Raw genomic sequence first — 22,969 nt, 5'->3', positions numbered from 1 at the left:
TACAAATCCCATGAAATAAAATCCTACAATAACCCATATATTTTATTTAAAAATTTGGTAAATATATATCTCAATTTTTACACCATTATTATGGTTTATGTAGACAGTCCCCGCCAAGCCCAATTGTAATATTGAACCAAGAAATTTGTATTTAACTACCCAACTTTATTGTAACATCATGTCAATAAGTTTATAACAGAAACACAGACCAATTTTAACGCCATTATTATAATTGGTGTTGTACATGTACAATCTGTATTTAATTTTAAATAATATAGGACTGCAGGGATAGGGATGTGGAAGATATATATATATACATAAATCCCCTCACGTATTCTCATACGTTCAACACAATCATTTATTTTTTTTATACTAAAATCTCTGTAAGCCAAGGGAAGGGAAATCAGATAAAAAGCCTAAAACCATCCCAAGTCTTTAATTAAAAAATAGGTTTGTCTACAAACATTCTAAGACAAAGCTTTCCTAAAATCAAGAACTCAATTGGTTAAGTAGTAATTGAAATCATAAGCTACAGACAAAAAGACAAAAAAACCTCACTACTTTATGTAATAGGATATATCTAGAAAGGGGACAAAGTAACTTTCATTTCATCTTTCCAAGCCCTGCAGGGTTGTGTTCATTGAGACATTGCATATTAAGAGACAATTATTTCTCAGTAACTTTTGGACAAGTAAAATTATTGTATTGATATTTACAATTGTTTTTTCATCATTATTGTTCCTGAGGTATAAACTGGGGGGAGGGCAGGGGGTGCTCTACTGTGGGGGTCCAGTTCATATCCTAGGGTAAATTGATAAATTAAGAAATATACAGAGGTGAATTCTTAAAAAATATTTGCCTCACTAAAATCAGTGAGGCTCACTAAAATTTAGAGGGGGATAATTTTGCCTCACTAAAATTTTAGTGAGTCAAACTGATTTTAGTGAGGCAAAAGTTTTTTTTTAAGAATTCACTTCAGATCTTTTTAGATAGATGGTACATAGTCAGTGGTTGAATAGAGTAATAGATAGATAGAAAGATACATAGATTGACATTTAGAGACCGAGAGGTAAAGAGATAGATACTCTATCGCTCAGAGATTGACATACAGATAGATAGAAAATTATACCAGTTGCGTTCCATAGGGGGGGGGGGGGGTGTAGAATAGTGTCAACACCTTCTGGAAATTTAAAATTGGGAAGGCCTGCCTTCCTTTCTTTTCCCATCTAATGGTTTCACCCCCTCCACTGGAAAATTGCTGTGCACGCCAATGAATTAGAAAATTCAGGGCTGAGGGTTTGGTAAAACTCCACCAAAAAAATAATATTTTAACTTACTTTGTGGTTGTATCTTACCGGATACTGGGGGTGTTGGTTTGGGGATAGACGGGGGTGCCTTCTTATACGGGGTGGCAGGAGGCTGGGGGTTGTAGCGCAGGGGAGGGGGGTGTGGCTTGCGGTTAGGTCGGGCCTAGGGTCAATACTTAGATAGTTCTTTATTTCATCAACAGATATATGGCATAGATGTATATACAGACAACTACCTCCCTTTCATTTTCAAAGACCTCTTTCATCTGCTTCTAAATTATTTTCTGCTACTTGGCTGTGTTAATGTAAACAACACCATTGGTTGATTTTCAGTGACCCAACAGAAGGGTTGCACAAGGTGGTTGCGATGGGGAGATATAGTTATGTAACCCTTTCTCCCTCTAGTGTTTTACTCTAATAATTTATCATTCATTTTCTTATCACTTAAGATCCCTAAAATAACCTACTTTATAAATTTAGATTTCTGGTGGAAAAGTTTGGACACTGCTACTTTTTACAGTCCAAAAGATTTAAAGGTCAACAAATAAAATATCGTACTTTGAGAATCGGTAGAATTTAAAGTCTAATGGTCTCTACCTTACTAGATATAATCCTTTTTTTTACTTTTTTATTTAAGTATTGGTCCCTGTCTTTGAGGAATAATTTGGTGTAAAACCGGTTTTCTGTGAGGCAGCAGAACATTCTTGGCGTTGGGTGGCCGACGCACTACAGGTACGGGCTGAAATAAAAAAGAATTAAATAATATTTTAACTCCTTTCTATAGATGTCCAAGTGAGGGAGGGGGGTAAAGGGTTTTAATCCTCTCCCCCATAAAAATACATAAAATTAACCCAATCAAAACTTTTTAACCCCTTATTTTCACACCCTCAAAAAAAGACTTGGGCGTCCTTGCTTCTTAAAATAATTTTTGAACATAAGTCATAGACATAGGATAGGTTTGTTAATTTAAAAGTTGCCCTGCACGATTAAGTACCCAAAGTTTTAAGACACCCAATGGAAAACTTTTATAGGGAAAAAGATAATTTTTGTTTATGAATATTATATTTATTCACGAAACCTTTCAGATCTATTTTTATTAAGCAAATTTTCAAAATCTATTTATTAGTTAATAAGAGATTGTAATACAAATTATTAGACCATAAATAATGTAGCACAATATACATACTTATATTTTCCTCAAATTTGAATCAAGATATTGTTAATTAAGCTGTCTTTTCTAAACGTTCATTTTAGAGTTTTAAAATGTCTCTTCGCCTAATTAGAAAAAAGCATATTTTTAATCTTCTGAAAAACGCTTTATCTATCTATTTGTTACACGCTATGCAAAAATTATCAGCTATGCAAAAAATGTCACTACGTTGCTGAACAAATTATCACACATTTTTAGCAACATTTGTTGCTTCAAAGGACAGTCTATAGCAAATAAAAAAAATAAGTATTACTGTTTTACAACCCTAACCACCCCTTTTAATTAAGAAATTAAATTTTTTAGGGGTGTTCAAATGTCTTCATTTTACCTAAAATATCCTATATTATCATAGAACATTACTTTAAATTTGACAAAATTAATTATTAAAAGTAGGCGATAATATTTTATACCTAGAGAATCTATAATTCAAAGTAGAATGATGTATGTACGCCTATCCGTCTGAAGCTTATAATCTCGGTAACTGCTGAACCGATTAGGTTCTACACTTCAGGGAATATACCTATGGGTCCTGTGGTGGTTTAAAGCTATTTTCTTGGGAGAGAGGGCGATGGGGAATTTTGTTAATAATATTTCTATAACTATAAGAACCATTCTAAATATATAGGGGGGGACTTTACATTACCTCTTAGGACAAAGCTAGAGGCAAGGGGGCGAATCTGCTAGTTCTAATAAAAAGGATGTGTCCCTTTAAATATGATTGATATGTGAACCAGTGATAGTTAAATATGTCTTTATTGTCTTTACTTTTTATTGCAAAATAAACCAAGAATAGGTTAATGCAATGGTGCTTAGCTTATTAAAAATAGGAAAGATAAAAACATGAACAAAATGTAAGAATCCTCCAAGCTTATCAGCTTATACCAATAACGAATCTAATTCGAAAAATTCACGAAACCTATACATGGTTTTCAGCTGTCATTGGGGGCAACACATCGTAAAATTGACGACCTCTCCATTTGCCCCCCAAATATTATTTTAGATTTATTTCACTTTTTGGTTTTGCCTTATACCTGCCAAGATATAGGAAAATAGAAAGGAAAGAAATAAAAGAAGTAAAATAAGTAACTACCCCATCCCCTCCCCTCCTACATGAAAAACGAAAAAAAACAATAAATGACAGGGGATTTAGCAACCTAAATTAACGACAATTTTTCACCTATCATAATATCGACGTATATTCTACATCCATTATTTGTTTGTCTATGACAAATGAACAAGAATAACATTTTATGATGAAAAGTTAATTTGAAAAGAAAAGGGAAGATGAGGTAATGGGGAAAAAATTAATGAGAATCTTCTGTACTTCAAAAAATAAAATGGCAACTCCCTAACAATACTGAAAAACAGACAGAAGGACACAAAGTAAAGCTTCGCTAATAATAAGTTTACATTTGAAAAACAACAATATAGGAAAAAAATTTAAAAGAGTAATTAACGTTTATTTAAAGATTTATGAAGGATTGTCAAAATAAAATAAATTATATTTAAAATTTTACTGTACGAATTTAATATTTGATTTTAATTTATAGATCATTCTCCTATGTTTTGGAGGTTTTTAAGTACAAACTTTAATTAAATGTTAAGCTGTTCATGAGACCTTAAGTAACAAACTATTCTTATATCAGTGTAAGAAAATGTGAGAAAACTACGTTGGCTCTATCTTTTCAAAAATGTTTATGACTTTAAATATTTTTCAATTTTAAAACTTGAACAAAATTCAAAATATTAATTATCATTAACATGCAGAAAAGTTGTAGGCAAAGTAGTTCTTTTAAGGGTGACAAATTCCTGATCAGAAACACACTTTTTTTCAAATGAATGTTTTAAAACTACATTTATATTTGATAAGATTAGAAGAAACTTGTAGATTCTAACAAGGACAAACATTACTGTAGCAAGCAAACATGGAGATTTATTATTTTAATACAGTTAGTTTTCTAGACTTTTTTATTTGGTCAAAACAAGAAGATTACATTTTTTGCTTTCTTTCTAGGACCCACACGCAAAAAGACGCATGGACATTGCCTGGTAGCCAGGGATCTAAAGAGATAAGACAATGGCCAATAAATTGATAAAAGTCCCAATGAATACACAAAAAATTAGCCCTCCTGTAGATTAAATTAAGTAGTTTAAAGGTTCTTAAGCCAACTAATAAGAAAACATTATTATAAGACTTTAAGGACTTAATAAACAGCCCAATGTCCCCTACATGGGAAGCACTACTGAAATGAAAGAGGGAATCTAAGCTTTGTTGAACATACTTAAAATAAAAATAAAAGTCAGCTGTGAAATTAAATAATTTTTCACAGTTTATCTTAGTAATGATTACTTCGTCAATATATTTAGATAATAAATTAAAGTTTTTACAAAAAGGAATTTTTTTTGAAAAGATGATTTTGTCTTTAAATAACGCAGCAATAACAAGGTAAAGAAACAAATTATTGCAAGGTATGAACAATTCTACCAAAGGAAGAATTTAATGAATACCTAGAAGGGAAGATTAATTTATCTACTATCAGTCAATCACTGTTAATTCCTAAATCATTATTTGATTGTCTAATTGTATAAAACTGTTGGTGGATAGGGTACCAAATAATGCCACGGTCGTAGCGGTCATGCGTCTTGCGTCATATTAGAAGGGTGACGCAAATCTGGGGTCTGAAATTTGCGTCACCCTTTCAACCTGACGCAAGACGCATAACCGCTACGATCGTGGCATTATTTTGTCCACTATCCTGTTGGTGTTTTATAAAAAGTGTACTTATGAAGTGATTAAGTTTTTATAGTGCCTATAAAAAATTACGTCATACTGTCCTACCATTGGTCAATTAAAATGTATTCTGGCCTCCCATTGGTGATTTAGTCTGTGTTTTGGCCTATCATTGGTCATTTGTATTGTATGATGTAATTTTTTATTGGCATTATAAACAGCTTCACAAGTGATTTTTTGACAAAAATTACTGAGTCTTAAATTTGGCTACATTGTATGATGTACAACAAGACTATTTTTTTTTGGGGGGGGGGTGATGGGGAAAGTTTAATTATGCATGCTAGAAAGGTGGGGAATTATTAAATAGAGGGTTGGGTTAAGCTCTCTTACAACAGAGTGGGTTAAGCTACCGGAGTTATACAATCATTTAGAAATTTATCATAATCTATCATACTTAATTTTAAGAATTTTAAAATCGAAGCTTTTATTTAATTAGAGTCTGTACGTCCGTCCGTATGTAACGGTTAGCTCTTATAGTTAATTTAGGCATATTATAATTTCCCTATCCTTTTTAAACTTTAGATGATGATTCCTGTAACAGTTGGGTACAATTCATAAAGTGTAGCAACTCTATAAGCTTTGCCAAAAAGTCTGTACGTTCACTTTAGGAATGCTGATGTTTTACATTTTGACAACAATTTTTGGAACAATGATTCCTAGGACATCAAGGTACACCATTTTTAGCGAACCATCTCATTTCTACATTCAAGTCCTAACAATTTAAGTATGTCCTTATTAAGAAACTCAGGTGTTTATGTTTGTTTGTTCTATCGTTTGATTCAGGGCTTCGCTTTTAAGGATGTTGTCACCCTTGTTTTATATGATAATGCTTGTTTTTTATTAACCTATTGTCTAAAGTTCAGTACGCTCTTTATTAAGTTAACAAATTTAAACAAAATGATATGATTTAATCATAACTTTTAATCATTTTAATCTATAAATTGATTTGTAATGAAACATTATGATTTAAATAACTAAAGATTTAATAGTATATTATTAAAATGGATCATAGATTAGATAAATAGAATTATTTCGCAAAACACCATTTTGAAAAAAATGTTTAAGTAAATGATAGAATAATATGTAGAATGGAATCCAGGTATTTCTATTTTTTTATTTAAATCGGTTTATGCAGGGAACTAGAGGAATAAGACAATGGCCGATAAAATGATGTACATCCCCAATGATGATACACAGAATTACCCTTCTGTAAATGAAAATAAGTGGTTGAAACGTTTAAACAATTAGCTTATGAACCAACCAATCAAATTTCAATAAAAGTCCCCAAAGTTGTTATAAAACTTTGGGTATAACATAAATAACAACAAATTATGTATCACTTAATCAACTTTGTAATCTATCTATCTGTCTGTCTATCTATCTATCTATCTATCTGTCTGTCTGTCTATCTATCAATCTATATTCTATGTGTATGTTATTGAAGAAATTATGTATCACTTAATCAACTATGCAATCTAATCTATCTATCTGTCTATCTATCTATCTATCTATCTATCTGTCTTTCTATCTATCTATCAATCTATATTCTATGTCTATGTTATTGAAGAAATTATGTATCACTTAATCAACTATGTAATCTAATCTATCTATCTGTCTATCTATCTATCTATCTATCTATCTGTCTGTCTGTCTATCTATCAATCTATATTCTATGTCTATATTGTTATTGAAGAAATTATGTATCACTTAATCAACTATGCAATCTATCTATCTGTCTATCTATCTATCTATCTATATGTCTGTCTGTCTATCTATCAATCTATATTCTATGTCTATGTTATTGAAGAAATTATGTATCACTTAATCAACTATGCAATCTATCTATCTGTCTATCTATCTATCTATCTATCTGTCTGTCTGTCTATCTATCAATCTATATTCTATGTCTATGTTATTGAAGAAATTATGTATCACTTAATCAACTATGCAATCTATCTATCTGTCTATCTATCTATCTATCTATATGTCTGTCTGTCTATCTATCAATCTATATTCTATGTCTATATTATTGGAACAAATTATGTATTTCTTAACCAACTATGTAATCTATCTATCTGTCTATCTATCAATCTATATTCTATGTCTATATTATTGGAACAAATTATGTATTTCTTAACCAACTATGTAATCTATCTATCTGTCTATCTATCAATCTATATTCTATGTCTATATTATTGGAACAAATTATGTATCACTCAACGAATTATAGATTTTGATGTCTGCTTCCGGCACTTTGTCAGGGACAAGGGACATTCATCGTCGAAATAACCCCATTAAAAACTTCTAAAATTGCCCCTACGTTTTCCAGTATTTTTTTCGGAATAGGTTAGGTTATAAAAGGTACAAAAAATTCTCTTGGGTTTGAGCTATAATAATCTAAAAAGTCTACAAACTATTTCATAACTCTTACATTAGCATTTACATTACTATAAACTATAGTACATCCCCAATGATTATAGACTTAATTACTCCTTTTGTAGATCAAAACTATTAGTCGAAAAGCTTAGACAATGAAAGCTTAACCCAGTGAATCAGGATTATAAAAAGTTTAAAATATTTTTTAAGGAACCAAAGGAGATAACGTATTGTATGCCAATGTAATATTGACATGGATAATTTTTGGTTGTGCGTTATCCGAGAAACTAATTTGTGATATTATCACAGCCTTCTGTCTGTGTATTTAATACTTAATTTTATACTTTACATGGAATTAATTTTAAATTCAATATAGCGATTTTACACAAAATGTAACTGAGTTAAACAAGGATGACCACATTTAAAAGTATCGAAGCACAAAAAAAACAGATAAAGTGAGTTATAGAGCAGATGATCAGTTGTCATAACAAAGTAAAGAAAGAGAAAGAATATGCAAAATCACAGACTTACTGACTGTCGGACAGACAAGGTAAATAATAAAGTAGTTTCAATACAAAAAAAAATTGCTATAACTTTTATATAATAGGATTGTTAAATTTTTTTTTATTTTCGGAAACCTTAGTTTGTGATAAAGGTTGCTTTATTCAACAAGGATTACGACATCAAAAAACAACGAAGCTATACACAATACACATCCAACTGTAGGACAAACAAACATTTCTAAATTTATCTTAACGTTGCTTCTTAGAATAAAGAATTGGAATAATTAAATATCCAAAGATTTTCTTTTGCTTTGCTTATAGCATTATGCCTAAGAGTCGCAAGGAATCAATAAAATTAATCACTTTTTTTTAAATGAAGACCCTTGACTACCTTTCCAGTATTGCTTCGAGAGCATCATAATACAGACAATATTCCATGAATGAAAACTCTAAAATCAATACCAATTTTGTTATCCAGGGCCTACGATGCAATATATAACTATTATAAAACTTAAAGGAAGTACAAAACAACAACAAAATGATAATTAACACCAATAAAATGTCATTTATGCCCTTGTGTCCAAATTAAGATTGTACTTAACTATTCTTAATCATTTTCTTATTAGCTTTTTCTAAAGATTAATCACCTAGTATAATTATTATTTGTTGGCTTTAAATGACTTGGAGCATGAGTTCATCAGGGATAAAGGGCTTAGTTAATCATTGATAAATTAAGTCTGTTGTTATTAAATCAACCATTTATGTTTATAGAATATAGATAAAATAAAACAGATGAAATTTCAAACTATTAAAACTTTCAAATCCAAGCAATTGGAATCCCATTAAATTATTTTTTTGCATGCTTTTGCAATAAAATTGGAAGCAAAAAAGTTTTCCTTTCGTGCCTTATTCCTTAAGCTAGTATGAGTTGGAGAAGGATCAATTTATGTTCAATTTATCCATCCCCGTTTTCCTGACCAGCGAAACATCATTTAAACCATATCCTTGACTTTTGTAACAGAAAATTAAGTAAAAAAAGCACGTCCAAGAAAATATTTTTTATTAACTCTTAATGTTGTCAAATATAAATCTTCATTTTTAGAATCAGCTATAGGATTAAGTATTCTGAGGAAAAAAAATTTGTTATTTAATTAGTTTCGTTAATGGTTTATTGAAATGTAAATTTTCTAGTTACGAGTTCAAGTCTCGCACATAACTGAGGACATTATATATAAAATGTTGCTTCTCCGTCTATTTGAAAATAAAATTGTTGGACCTATGATAAGTCACAACTTATTAGGACTTTAAGACAAAGGATCAAAGGGTTGGTTTATTGTTTGATGGACAAAATAGGATATGTTGCTTCCTTTATTTATGCTAGTCTGTCCCATCTTAAAAGAAAATAAACTTTAACAATAAACTTTGCAGGAGTAGTACAAAAGTGTAGCATTTATTACTAGTCTTTTCGTAGAATTTCACGCATCTTACATAGCATAAATCTTAATATTTTATCTCTTTTAAATAATACGGAAAATATTTAGCTGAAACAGTTTTGCCAGGGATTTAAAGGGATAAGACAATGTCCGATCAGTTGATATACAGAATGATGATACACACAATTACACCTTCTGTAGATTTAAATTTGGGGTTGAGACGTTTGAACACTCAACTTTATAAACCAACTGATCAAAATTCGAAGAAAGTCAACCAATAAGAAAACGTTATTAAACAAATTTGGGGCGTAGTGTAATAAAGAGGCAATTGTCCCATCTCTCTCTGCAATTTTGCTGTGTATTTAACACTTTGACTTAATTCAAATAAGCCTAATTAAGATGATTATGAATTTTAAAAGAATTGCCACATTTTTCTCACACACTGTTACTTTTTATCTAACAAGATTATTGTTGTTTATTTTTCAAATATTTATTTATAAGGAACAATGGATGTAGAATAAAAGTGGATATTATGACAGGGGAAAATTGTCGTCATTTAGCTTGCTAACAGGAAACTCGTTCATTGGTCAGTTCGTTTATACAGTAGAAGGGAAATGAATGTTGTAAAAGGGTGGAAGGGGGAGAATCGTTATTTAAGCTAGAAGTTTCACTTTGTTAGAGAACATGAAAATCTAGTGTAAGATCCAAGTAATAATATATCCATTTAAGGAACAATTTAAAAAGCTTGACACAAATTAATTTTTGCTTTACAGGGAAACTTATTTTTGAAGTTACAGGAATTGGCCAATTAAGATCAGAATTTTTAATAACCGAGTGAAACTAAAAATCTTTTTGAAATTTTTTTTTAAATATTTAAAATAAAATTACATTAATTTTTATATAAATAAAGCATGTTTATTTACCATAAGCTTGAAAAAAGGAAGTTGTATCTGACAAGCGGAAAAGTCGAGGCAAAAATATATTTTGGTCAGATGAAACCTCCCTCTCTGATCTAAAAGTAATGCAAGTATAACTACAAGGCTATGGGAATTATCTTTAAAAAGGTGAAGGAAAAATGATGACAACAACCAAATGGATAAAAATCTTTAAAAATGGTGTCCATTGAAAACTACAAAAATAAATCAGTGATTTCTTCTTTTTTGATAATAACTTCTAAAATCAACTATCTTTCCTCTAGCTAAATTGAAGACGAAGAAAGTCTGACGTCTTTAAAATGAGGGATGAGGAGAGGATGATTGGGAAAGAACACCCCCAAAAAAGAGATGGATAATCCCTCTTTTTTATGGCGTCACATGCTGATTTTTTGAGATACTTTCTTCATCTTCGCTATATTTATTGACCATTAAATTTGCCCTAATAATGCCGCTTGCATGGTAAATTTCCCGAGATGACTTCAGAAAACCCACCCTCCCACCTTTATGATCTCTTTTAGCCAGCCCAGTGTTGCTTTTATAACCCTGACTCATCCAAACCTAACCTATAAAAGCCAAAAAAAGATGTTATTAATTATTTTTTTCTTGTCTCATTTTTCTTACCACAAAAAAACTGAAAATTATAATATCTAATTGTCCACATTTAATGGACATCTTTTTTTTATATATAAAAAATTACACACAGACAACATTAGTGTTATCTTTCCGGCTTTCAAATTATTTAATATTGTAGGCTTAAAATTATTAGTCTGTTCATTTTATTCATCGTATTGGGAAGACAAAGGTTGAGCAATCAAAGAATTAGTTGTCTTTTATGGATTGGGTATTCTGATACCCGTGGTGTAAACGAGTTGATTCGCTTTACATTCAAAATAAACCTCCAAGATAAGTCAAAAGTAACGTGATTTCTAAAAGACCTCCAGTCAAAATGGCCGAAACTACAGGCTGTGTTTTTCAGCGAAGCATCTCAAAATTTTAAACAAAAATTAATAAAGAAAAGAAAATATAGCCCTGTAAAAGTAATCCTTAACTTGTTGACTTTCATCTATCTTGGCTGTTGCCAAAGAAGCCATTCAAAGTCTAGATATATTTTTAAAGAAAGGTACAAAATCACTAACAAAAAAAATCTTAAAAGGCATTAATTGTCCCAAGTAAAAATACATACATGATACTTTAGCCGATTTTTGCCCTAAGATCGGCAGTTGGCATGTATACGACCCACCCCTTCTCCTTCTCCAAGGAAAATGATTTTCACCCCCTCCCCTTCTCCGAATTAAGGGAAAGTAAATAAAAGTAAAATTATATATAAAATAAAAATTTAAAATGATCTATCATCATAATGTCATTAATGATTTTCTTTCCCCTCAACGCCACGTAGAAATTAATTGATAAAATTAATGATTCTAATGATTTATCAATAAAGTGCTAAAAGTATTAACTTTGATGAAATAATTAACATTATAATTTGCGCATCTGCTGATTTTTCCCTGGAGGGTGTGGACAATCACATATAAGTAGATTCTCAGCCTCTCCTTTTTAATGAAAAAAAGGGAGGGGGGTGGGGATTATTTCGCGTGTGTGCCATTTCTCTGGTGGGGACATAACCATGTGGGGCTTATTATACCTAACCTAACCTGAACTAATATTGCAGCAGATTTTCACACTTGGGAATTGGGAGAAAAATTGGACTTTCATCCTTTCTTCTATTCCTATATCCTTTAGAATTTTTATAATAAATAATAATCAATTATGGAAGCTAGGTTATGCATAAAGTAGACCACTCTATAAGTCTTAAGAACGGTCGGGGAGGTAAAACACTCAAAGGATACACACTCATTTCATATAAATATGGTGCCATGTTAGAAGAAGGTTCAGATAACCCCGTTTATTAAGTTAAACTTCAAAAACTTTAATTTTGAAAAAATTTTCCTTCGCTTGCAATTTAAGAAAATCAAGCATTAATATAGTATATTTCCTGAAGAGTAGAATCCGATCGGTTCAGTGGTTACCGAGATCTTAAGCTAACTAATGTATAACCTTTTAAAAATTATGGCGCTTTCACACAAGGTAACATGTTGAGTACTGTAGCTGGACAAAGTGTCTCAAAAATGAGCCATGTGACGTCATAAATATGAAGGAGATAAGAGGAGAAGTGGGGAAAGAGAACCACGAAAAAAGATATGGATAATCCCTCATTTTATGACGTCACAAGGGTTATTTTTTAGACCACTAGGAACCCGCAATGGATAGGCTTTTGAAAACTCCACCTATAACTATGTACATTTTTTTTTAAATAGGGGGGTTAACATTGTGCACTGGGCACTGTGTGTAAAAGGAACAAAATTAATGTTGAACCGAAAAATAATGACTGTAGAAAAAGTTATACATTGTCCTGTTGATGTTGTTTGAGGGAAGGATATTTGCAGAAATGAATTGAAGGATAAATTAAAATACATTTTTGACATCCCCATTAAATTAATATATAGTATTATTTTATTGTCAGGGGGTGGATAAACCCCCCTCCATAATTAGCATACTCAAAAGTTAAACAAGAGTTCCTTACTTGCCAAATTAATCTAATTTAAGGGGGATGCTACTAAATTAACTTAAAGTTGGCACACCCAATGACTGTGTAAATATTTGTCAGGGATGTATACCTATATGGGGGGGGGGGGGGGTTGTACCCTAACTCCTTTATTTTGACAAGGGATTGATACATAACCCTCATAAAGCATGTAAATTATTTTATTTGCCTTATATATGTCCTATTCAGTTCTTAAAGATTAACCATTTAAAATCTTAGATTTTTATAAGCGCTTAAATAGATGCTATTAGATGATTTCTTTATCTCTGTTTATTATCATTATAGAGACAACACAACAGTTGATATAATTGTGGTAGATAAAATAATTCCTACAGTCTTTTGTCAGATTTATAATAACATCACAACTTATCATTCTTTAATTCTCATATGATATTAACAATTGTCTCTCTAATTGTAGTGGAACATCTTTCTGACTATTAAAACGAAATATTTCTACTTTACAGTTTTTTATCTTTTCAGGAAAGTTTCATGATTAACCCTTACAGATCGGGCCCCAATTCCCACCTTAATAAATCGGGGGGGGGGGGGGGTGCTCCAAGAGCCCCCCCCTCTATCTCTGCTCCTGTTACAGATAAAGACGTAAAATTTTTTCTGGTGGTTCATGTGTATTTTTAGAGAAAATTACTTTTTCTAATCATAGCGGTCAGACCGCTCCTTAGCCGCTTTTTAGCGGCCAGCCGCTAAATTTTAAAACAGCTCTAGAGCGGCCAATTTTGCAGCTAGGATAACCAAAATTTAGGACGAACTTTTATTTTTCATAACTAAAAAATTACTTTTTCTGATCATCGCCGAAAAACGGCAAATAACGGAAACCGCCATTTTCGGCGGTTACGGCGGTAAAACGGCGGTAAAATGGCAGTTGGCGGCGCAAATTAAAATTTTTATCTGTTTATTGTTGCTCAAGGAATTACCAAAAAAAATTATAGGTCTCTAGCTGTAATAGAAGCCACGATATTCATGATATATGTCTATAGTAAAAGCCGGACAAATAACCGGTCATAAAGTCGGTCTTGGAGCGATCAAACGGTCATAACACCACTTCTCTCAGAAGGTCACTGGTATCTAAGTATTCACCAAAAAAAAATTAGGTTTCTACCTTATACACAAAAGTCATGATGTAGAAATTAAGATTTATTTAGAATTTTGGTGCTACCCAACCGACTTTGACCAAACACCACGACCGACACAGACCAGATATCCTAATAAAATCAACTCTTGCCGACGTATAATTACTAAACTTAAAAAGTCATGAAGTCACAGCTCTCCATCTTACCTACAAAAAAAAATGAGATTGAAAAAACTAGAGGGGGGGGGGACTCTTGGAGTTCCCCCCCCCCCCCCGATCTGTAAGGGTTAATATGGAAGTGGTAAGGTACCACCTTTCCAAGAAAACTGCCAAAAATTATTACTTTTCTTTTTAAAATCAAAAGTTGAGAGTCGACTTTCAACCCCACCTCTCTTTTCCATAAGTGCCCCTAGAGACTTATTTTTGAAAAAGATAAGAAATAAACATAAAGAGCGTAACTGTATTGTGCTGATTATTGTTTATATAAACTTACCAAGAAGATTGTACTGTAATACAATTGCTTTAGATTTTCGTGGGAACCATTAAAGACAGATGGCACAAATATTTGATAATAAATAAAGAACTAAGAAATTGTTTTCTTTCTGGTTTAATTTTTTTCAAAAACAATTTACTGAAACACCATCAAAAAGTTGGCTGACGAGCTGATGGGAAAACTGTGTAGCAGGGGTTTGATAATAACAAGGATTTCAACATTTATAAGTGACAAAGCAGAAAAACATAGGTTGACTAACTGACAAAGTAGGTTATAGTTATCATAAAAAAAAATAAAGAGAATATGCAAAAAAATCCAAAATAATTTCGAGACCTACATAGAAAATTTTTTATCCTTTGAAGTATGAACGACAGACAAAGGGACGAAACAATGTATAGACTAGATGCGCAAAGGTCATAGGAATCGTCACTGAAAATTTCAGCTATCTATTTAAAATTGCAACAGAGAAATAAGCATGAACGATGTTTTTTTAAGCTTGATACAGTCAGAATAATCTATTGAAAAGGTTTGGATGTAGATTATTGACATAACTTGGTTTAGCTCCCCAACTGACAACAATGTCCTTCTGTCCATCTTAATTGTTTAATAATAGTAAGGAAGTTTATTTTATAATTCACCATGTATTAAGTTCTTAAAGTACTCAGCTTTACTTGTTAATCTTTTTACCCTCCTTTCTTCATAAAAATTATAATTCTTAAATAATTTTATTTTTCTTATCATTTTGTATCTACTACCTAACTGATTAAGCATTAACATTATTGGATATTTTATTTCTATGTTTTAACTCTTTTTTAAATCAAAGATTTTTTTATTTTTGTTGAAAGATTTTAAAAAGATAACATTAAAAACCTAATCAACATGGGAATCGCTAAAACTTTCTAGTACTTTAAAAATGGTATTGTTTCCACTACAAACAAAAAAACTTTAATATTGTTAAACCCAAAGATAAGAAAAAATTGATGCCACGTGCGTAGCAGTGGCCGATTCAGCATATGCAACTACAATTATATTAAATTTACAATCAACAGCCCAAACCTATAAGTTCTTTTTTAGATATAAAACTGCCGCCGCCAAATAAGTTTCTGAAATTCGATATGAACAATCTGCAGCCTTGGGTAAGTCAACTATCCACAGCCGAGCCACACGACTTTAACGATTGATGCCAATTTTAAAAATACTTGGCTGTCTGATACAAAATCAAATAGCCTTAATATCTCAATGTCTAAATAAAAAACAAAAGTAATCAGATAAAATTATTATCCGCCTAAAACTATAAAAATTTCCCCAGGGTGTTCAATCAATTCCGCATATGTATCACAATTTAGAATTAACAGAACCGCAAATTCTATTCACGTCATGTCACGATAATTTGCAAGAAGGTAGGGGACATTACACTGGTAATTATACTAGTACCCAAAGTTTGAAAACAATATCTCTTATTCGTTGGCTTAAAAACTTTGGACACTTTTATCCTGATTGGTTTGTACAACCACTAAGTATCCCAACTTGTTTATAATAATTAGGTATGTTCATCAATTAATCGTTCATTGTCTTATCTCTTAAAATCCCTGAATTAATTGTGGAAGTGAATGCACAGCTTCCCTTGACAACAGAGAAAATATAATTCAGGGAGGGAGAAGACATTGGGCTGTTTGTTACACTAGTCCCCAAAGTTTTAAATATTTGGTTTTCTTATATGTGGGCTCAACCATTTTGGGGACTTTTATTGAATTTTAATTGGTTGATTTATTAAATGAGTGTTCATACATTTCAACCACTAATTGTAATCTACAGAAGGGGTAATTTTGTTTATGATCATTGTGGTTTTACATCAATTTATCGAACATAGTCTTATCCCTTTATATCCCTGATATAATTTCTCTTTTATTATGAATGACAAGACTCGAGATTCAAATCTAAAATCATTTTTAAATTCCCTAAATAGTTCTTTTGCCTCTGGGTCTTGATTATTTGAGATGTTTTTTATGTATTTTTGGGTAATAAAGTATTGGGTTTCTTTGCATGTGTGTGTGTGTGTGTGTGTGTGTGTGTGGTTATGTTATTGTGTGTAATAAAATAAAATAAAATTATAGGTATTAGGGTTTTAAATATCTCCTTATTTGTGTTTGTGTGTTTGTCTATTAGTAGCTTAAGATCTCGGTAACCACTGGGACGATACGGTTCTCCTTTAAAGAGAAGCTTCATAGCTCGAATAGAACCTCATAGAATTCATAGAACCTCAAATAGGCCCAAAGAAAGATTATCAAGTATGCGATAAATAACTATTACAAATGTATATACATATAGACCGTTACTTTATGATAATACATGTCTATAAAAGTTAGATAGAAATAACTATCTTTAAGAGAAACCTATGCCTATGTATTTACGTAGATAGCCCTATCAGTAGGAACATTACAAAGCTTAGATATGATTGTGTGAACCATCATTATATTAGTTTAGTAGATTTTTAAAACTATATTTCTATTTCTCTATTCCTATATCTCTGATTCCTATGCACGCTTGACCCTGAAGGGTAGTAGAAATATATTAGAAAATAAAATTAGGTAAATCTAGGACAGGGAAGTCTATTTTAATAATCAATTTAAATCCTTAAACATATTTTATCAGTTTTATCAAAGATTCTTGTGTTTTTTTTTCATCTAGTCTTTATTGAGGGTATGCTAAAATAATTATTTATCGCATCATATTATAGACAGCTTTTGCGGACATTATAATTTTAATAAAAATTGTCGTTAATACGATGCTATACATGATTTTTCAGTATGACTGAGAAAATGTTCTAATCCAGCAGATATTTATCGGTTTACAAATTTCTTAGTAAACCTTCTTGCGAGAAATGCAGAAAAATGTATTTAAACTGTCTTTTTACTAATATTACATGAGACCATTGTCAAATTATCATAAATAAAACACCTTGAAATTTGGTATATTTTTTATTTACCTAATCCCGCATTTTTGCTTTAGATCAAAATAAAAATTTAAATTCTATATTTATTTCCTAATTTTTATAAAAAATTTCCTTTTCCCTCAGGGGTAATAAAAAACGAAGGCAAGTAAGATTCAAGTTATTTGTTTTCTTTAGATATATATCAATGGATTTATTATTATTTGGATGTTACACCAGATTTTCATTTATCTAATAATTTGATACTCGCAGTGGGCTAAAATAACGATACCACCATTCAACCCCATTACCCCATCCCCTCCTCTCCTACTGGATGAACGGACTGACTAAAAAATTAGTTATGTTAGCAAAATAAATTGACGAGAATTTTTCCCCTGCCACAATATCCAGGTATATTTTATATCCATTTATATATCAGGATTAATCAATAGAAGGTTAATTAAATAATTAAATGTACAAAAATACACAATTAGTTTCATGATATAAATAAATCTTTGATAATATTTATTAAGTTCTTAAAAACAGGGTATTGTAGACACAACAACGTTAAGATGTAGTTTTTAGTTGCAACCTCCTGTAAGTTTTTAAAAATCGACATCCGCTTATAAGTCAATAACAACTTTCAGAGCCCTAATTACATAAATCTATAAAGTTTCAAAAGGATTTGCAAAATTCCCATATATGATAATGCGATTTGTGAAGAAGTTTATTTTTAAAAAAGTGGTTTAAAAGACGATAAAATGTTTACCTTTTGATGTCTTCTTGCTACATTATTTGAGGATTTTCCAAACATGCCCTGAAATATGAAAAAATATGAGGATTTTGTATGTGTTAGAACAAATTTGAAATTACCAAAACATTTATATAAATATTTTAGAGCCTTATTATTAAACCTTTGTTTGTATGATTTGGAGTATCGGGTATAGTCCTTTTCGTGACATCGCACCTTAAGGGGCGATTCTTCGTATTTTTCACAGTAGGTTTTCTCCTAATTTTAGCCCTTGCGGGGCCAATTACCTAACCCTGTGGGGCAATAACCTAACCCAATATAACCTAACCTAACCTAAAATAACCTATAAAAAATAAGGTGCGATGTCACGAAAGGGACTATTTCCGGAGTATCTACTACATTCTACAAAAAAAATATAAAAATAGTTTTTAGAAATCTTAGGGCATATATGAGGCTTCCCAAAACGCAAAATCCGAAATCTTTCATTTAGCGCAGTAATCCAATCAATCAATAACTTATCCTATTATATAAAGTAAAAAGGTTTTTTGTCTGTAGCTTAAGGTCCTAAGATGATTTAGTCTATTTAATTTTATATTTAAATCTCGAGATGGATTTAGTTTTTTTTTCTGCTTTTCCACCCCTTCAAATACAGCGCTACAAGCTACTATCGGCGCAGATTAAAAGCTAAAACTTAGTTTTCTTTTTTTTAGATAATATATTTTAGAAAAGTTCCTACTGTGTTTGATTGATTAAGTAATCATACATAGAATAGGAATATGGTAGTGATACATCGATGTATTCAACAACAATTATTTATTAATACATGTATCTGAATATTTCTTTAGACATAATAACATTAATTTTTATTCAAATGAATTTATACTCGAAATTAATAATACTTTTCAATTTAAATTTTTAATTCTCATGAAAATGACTTAATTAAAAAGGATTAGGAATTGTGGATATTTATGACCTTGTTCCACTGTATACCAAATAATAATATGCCTATAATAAGTGTTTAAATAAAACAGCAGGTTTTTTTAAGCCTTAACTTTATTGTACAAATATAATAGTTATAGTCATAGTTATCGATAGTTGAAAAGCGTATTCATTTACAGTTAGCTCATAAACAGCTATAAACCATCCACGGGAAAATTAAAAGCTTCAATGTAAAGGAGAACCGTATTGTTTAGAGAGATTCTTCTCTAAAGAGACACACACACAGACTGGCATTCTGCTACTTTCTAAAAGATTTAGCTAGCAGGTTTTTTTTGTTTAATTATGTCCAAAAAGACTAACCAATATGATAAAATTATGCTTTTCCGAAATGCTATTGTATTCTTACAATAAATATGGGTAAACAAAAAAATACTGGAATAGAAGCCAGTAATTCTAATTTTCTTTGCTATGAGATGCTTAGAACAAATATGCTATTCTACATAAACACCCTTGATATTTGATAGCTTGACCACCCAACTAAACCAATATCTATATATTTATTAGATTCATAATGGATTTAAATTACGTGGATATATTGACAGGGGAAAATTTTTCAATTTAGGTTGCTTATATGGACCTCTTTCTTTTGGGTCAGTTCGTTCACTAAATGGGGAGGGGATGGGGTAAAGGAGTGGGGTTTTGTTATTTTAACCAGCTGGGAGTATCACTTATTATTAGAGTACATGAAACTCTGGTACAACATCCAAATAATTATAAATCGATTAGCTTTATATATCATCTAATTTTATTCAGTAACCAACTTAAATCATCATTATGTAAAATTCAGAATTTTACAATACAAATATGCATAGTCATAAAAGTATTAAGGTTCTTGTTTGTCTAGATAGGATCCTCGATGCCTCTAAGGACATAGCCTCCAGTGCTAAATATATTGGGAACCCTAAAATAGTCTCTTTAACCTTTGATAAAATAGAGTAGAAAAAGTGTCTTGCAAATGATCTTAAAAAGGTCCTAGTTGACTTTGTAATTCCTTACTTTTGTGTTACAACTGATATTACTATTTTTAATACATGTATTTAACCATGCTAAAGTTGAATAAATGTTATGTTATATTAAAATCTAAATTTTAAAATAAAAATATCATCATAACAAATGACCATTTGAAAAAATCTCTTTAATTCTGTCAATTTCAACCTTTTATTATAGATTATGTTTTGTACAGTTTCAGATAAATTCTAGTAAGTGAACGTAAAAAGTAGTAATCATACATTCCAAATAAAAGTACGCGAAAGATATAAAAACATGGATATGCATTCAAAAATTTCAATGATTTTAATAACATATCATTTGGCGCGTTTTTCCTCTTTCTTTTGTCATACATATGAACTGTTTATAATAATAATTTTGTGTTTATTTTAATGTAAATTTTACAAATGCTTTTATAAAAGTAACAAAATGTCTTTCTATCTATCCGTATGTGTGTACAGAAGATTCTCGCATGCCGCTCAACCGATATGGTTCTACTTCACCATGTAACTTCACATAGGTCATGGAAAGGTTTATAACTATTTTGGAAGAGGTTGCCACCACCGTTTAAAAAAAAAACGATTTTGATTAATAATGGTGTGGTCGATTTTTCCTACCTCAATTGTCCCAGAGGCCTCTAAGGGCATATTCGCTAGTTAAAAATCAATAAAATAAAATCTCTGAAGAACTATCTGTGTCTCCGATGAGACCTTGGTTTGTAAGCTTGTATTATTGTTGTTCTCTCAATTTTGGGCAAAATGACAATTTACTCTGACTTTACTATTTTTTTTTAAATCACTAAAATATAATAATGATAAAGAATTCAACCTATATAGTATATATGTTATGTTTATGTGCTTAATTAACGATTAGACCTATCCGCTAATGACCGACCCTAATAATAGAATAGCCTTACTTGACCAATTGTTTTTTTCGCATAGTATAGATAGCTTTCCCCATTTCCTTCGGCCCCTCGGGTCTAACCAAAATGGTATTAATTTTATAATTTTATTTAAATATTCGTGGAAAATAGTCTGTAATAAAATGCTTTACATGATTTTTCAGTTCGGCTAAGAAGTAAGACATTTATAGGTTTGGAAGTCATACTGGAAAGCGTATTATACCAATGGACTTGATGAATAATTTTACCTGGAATAAAGAGGCCAAACTAAATTTTCTTCCATTTCTCGCTGAAAAAAAAATAATCAAACTTTAGATACAAAAAATGAAATTTAAAATAATTTATTTGTTTATACTCCAGCTTATTGTGCCTTTCTTCAAACAGTTGTCCAACAAAAGAGCAGAAAAGTCCCCGTTTCATTATTATTACTTGGATCTAACACCAGTATTCTCCACATGTACTCTGTTAAAACGAAACTTGTAGCTGGCTAAAAAAAATATACCCTCCCTCCACCCTTTTTACCCCCCCCCCCCTTACCTCTCCACATGCTTGATGAACGAACTGACCAATAAAAGATGTCCATGTTAGTAACCTAAATTGTTGTATGTCCCTTTAGCAAAAAATTATTAGAATTGATTTAAACCTGATGGATTTGCAGATCTAATACTTCTTGTGTTAGAATCGTCCTCTGTGGTTGAAGCAATGGTTAGGCCAAGATATAGGCAGGTTATTATCAAACAGGACAGCTTCATCTTGGTCCAGGGAACTAAATATATAGAGATAGTTAGAAAGATAAAGATATATTAGAGTAAAACAATAGAGGGGGAATTGGTTAAATAACTGTGAAGACTTTCCATCAGGTCTTTGAAAATCAACCAATAGCGACGGAAATATTAACACAGCAAAGTCGCTACAAAAAAGCAGAAAGCAATTTGCCAGAAGACGAAAAAGGTTCTCAACAGGGGGATCCAGGTAGATGTCTGTTAAATCGAAATCCCCCACTATTTTCATTTCAAGATCTTATAAAAAAATTTTTGGGGTAGCATTCTTTATGGGAAGGGTTAAGATATCCTCCCCAAAACTAGTTTAATACCTTCCCTGGGCCTGTAAAAAGCTTCACTGTAAAGGAGAACCATATCGGTCTAGCGGATAATGAGATTCTTCGATACAGACAGAAAAAGCCTACTACTTTATATAATAGGAAATAGGATTACCTTAATTTTTTGTTGATTATTAATGAATAAAATTCTCCTTTGTTTGATTACATTAGTTTTATATCAATATTGAATCTGAAATTAAATATAATTATGAAGATTTTGTAAAAATAGACGTCACAGTACAATAATAATAATTTACAATTTTTTAATTGTAAGATTTAGTATTCTTTTCTATTTAGTAACATTTTTTATAAGACAATGTATTTTTTAAGATAATATTTCCTTCATATTAATCCTATCATTTATTGTAACAAGTTTTTTTATCAATTAAGATCTAAGAACCACAGGTCCGAATTGGTTCACCTTTTTAAGAAAGCCTAACATAGCTTCTGGGATGGTTTTAGGCTTTTTTACACTTCCTGTCTCTTTAAATACAAAGCCCCTAGATGTTATGGGCGCAGTCACTAGCATTGAGAATATTTTCTTTAGTGCTTCAAAAGAATTTTAT

General features: G+C 31.0%; 1 protein-coding gene across 1 annotated transcript; it reads right to left on the bottom strand.

Moving 5' to 3' along the window:
• Positions 1 to 712: 712 nt before the first annotated feature.
• LOC145324777 (uncharacterized) lies at positions 713 to 22,440 on the bottom strand. Its single transcript, XM_080167446.1, has 7 exons — positions 22,398 to 22,440; positions 21,948 to 22,070; positions 21,553 to 21,593; positions 18,436 to 18,483; positions 1,956 to 2,046; positions 1,338 to 1,472; positions 713 to 801 (listed from the first exon to the last, which is right to left on the bottom strand). Exons 1-7 carry the CDS (start codon positions 22,438 to 22,440, stop codon positions 713 to 715), a joined length of 570 nt encoding a protein of 189 aa, XP_080023572.1.
• Between the last annotated feature and the right edge of the window lie 529 nt (positions 22,441 to 22,969).

Source organism: Acartia tonsa, chromosome 1 (genome assembly GCF_053477335.1).
Source record: "Acartia tonsa isolate MP-2025a chromosome 1, ASM5347733v1, whole genome shotgun sequence".
In the NCBI taxonomy this organism is placed as follows: domain Eukaryota; kingdom Metazoa; phylum Arthropoda; class Copepoda; order Calanoida; family Acartiidae; genus Acartia; species Acartia tonsa.
This window is presented reverse-complemented; position numbering and strand designations above follow the sequence as displayed.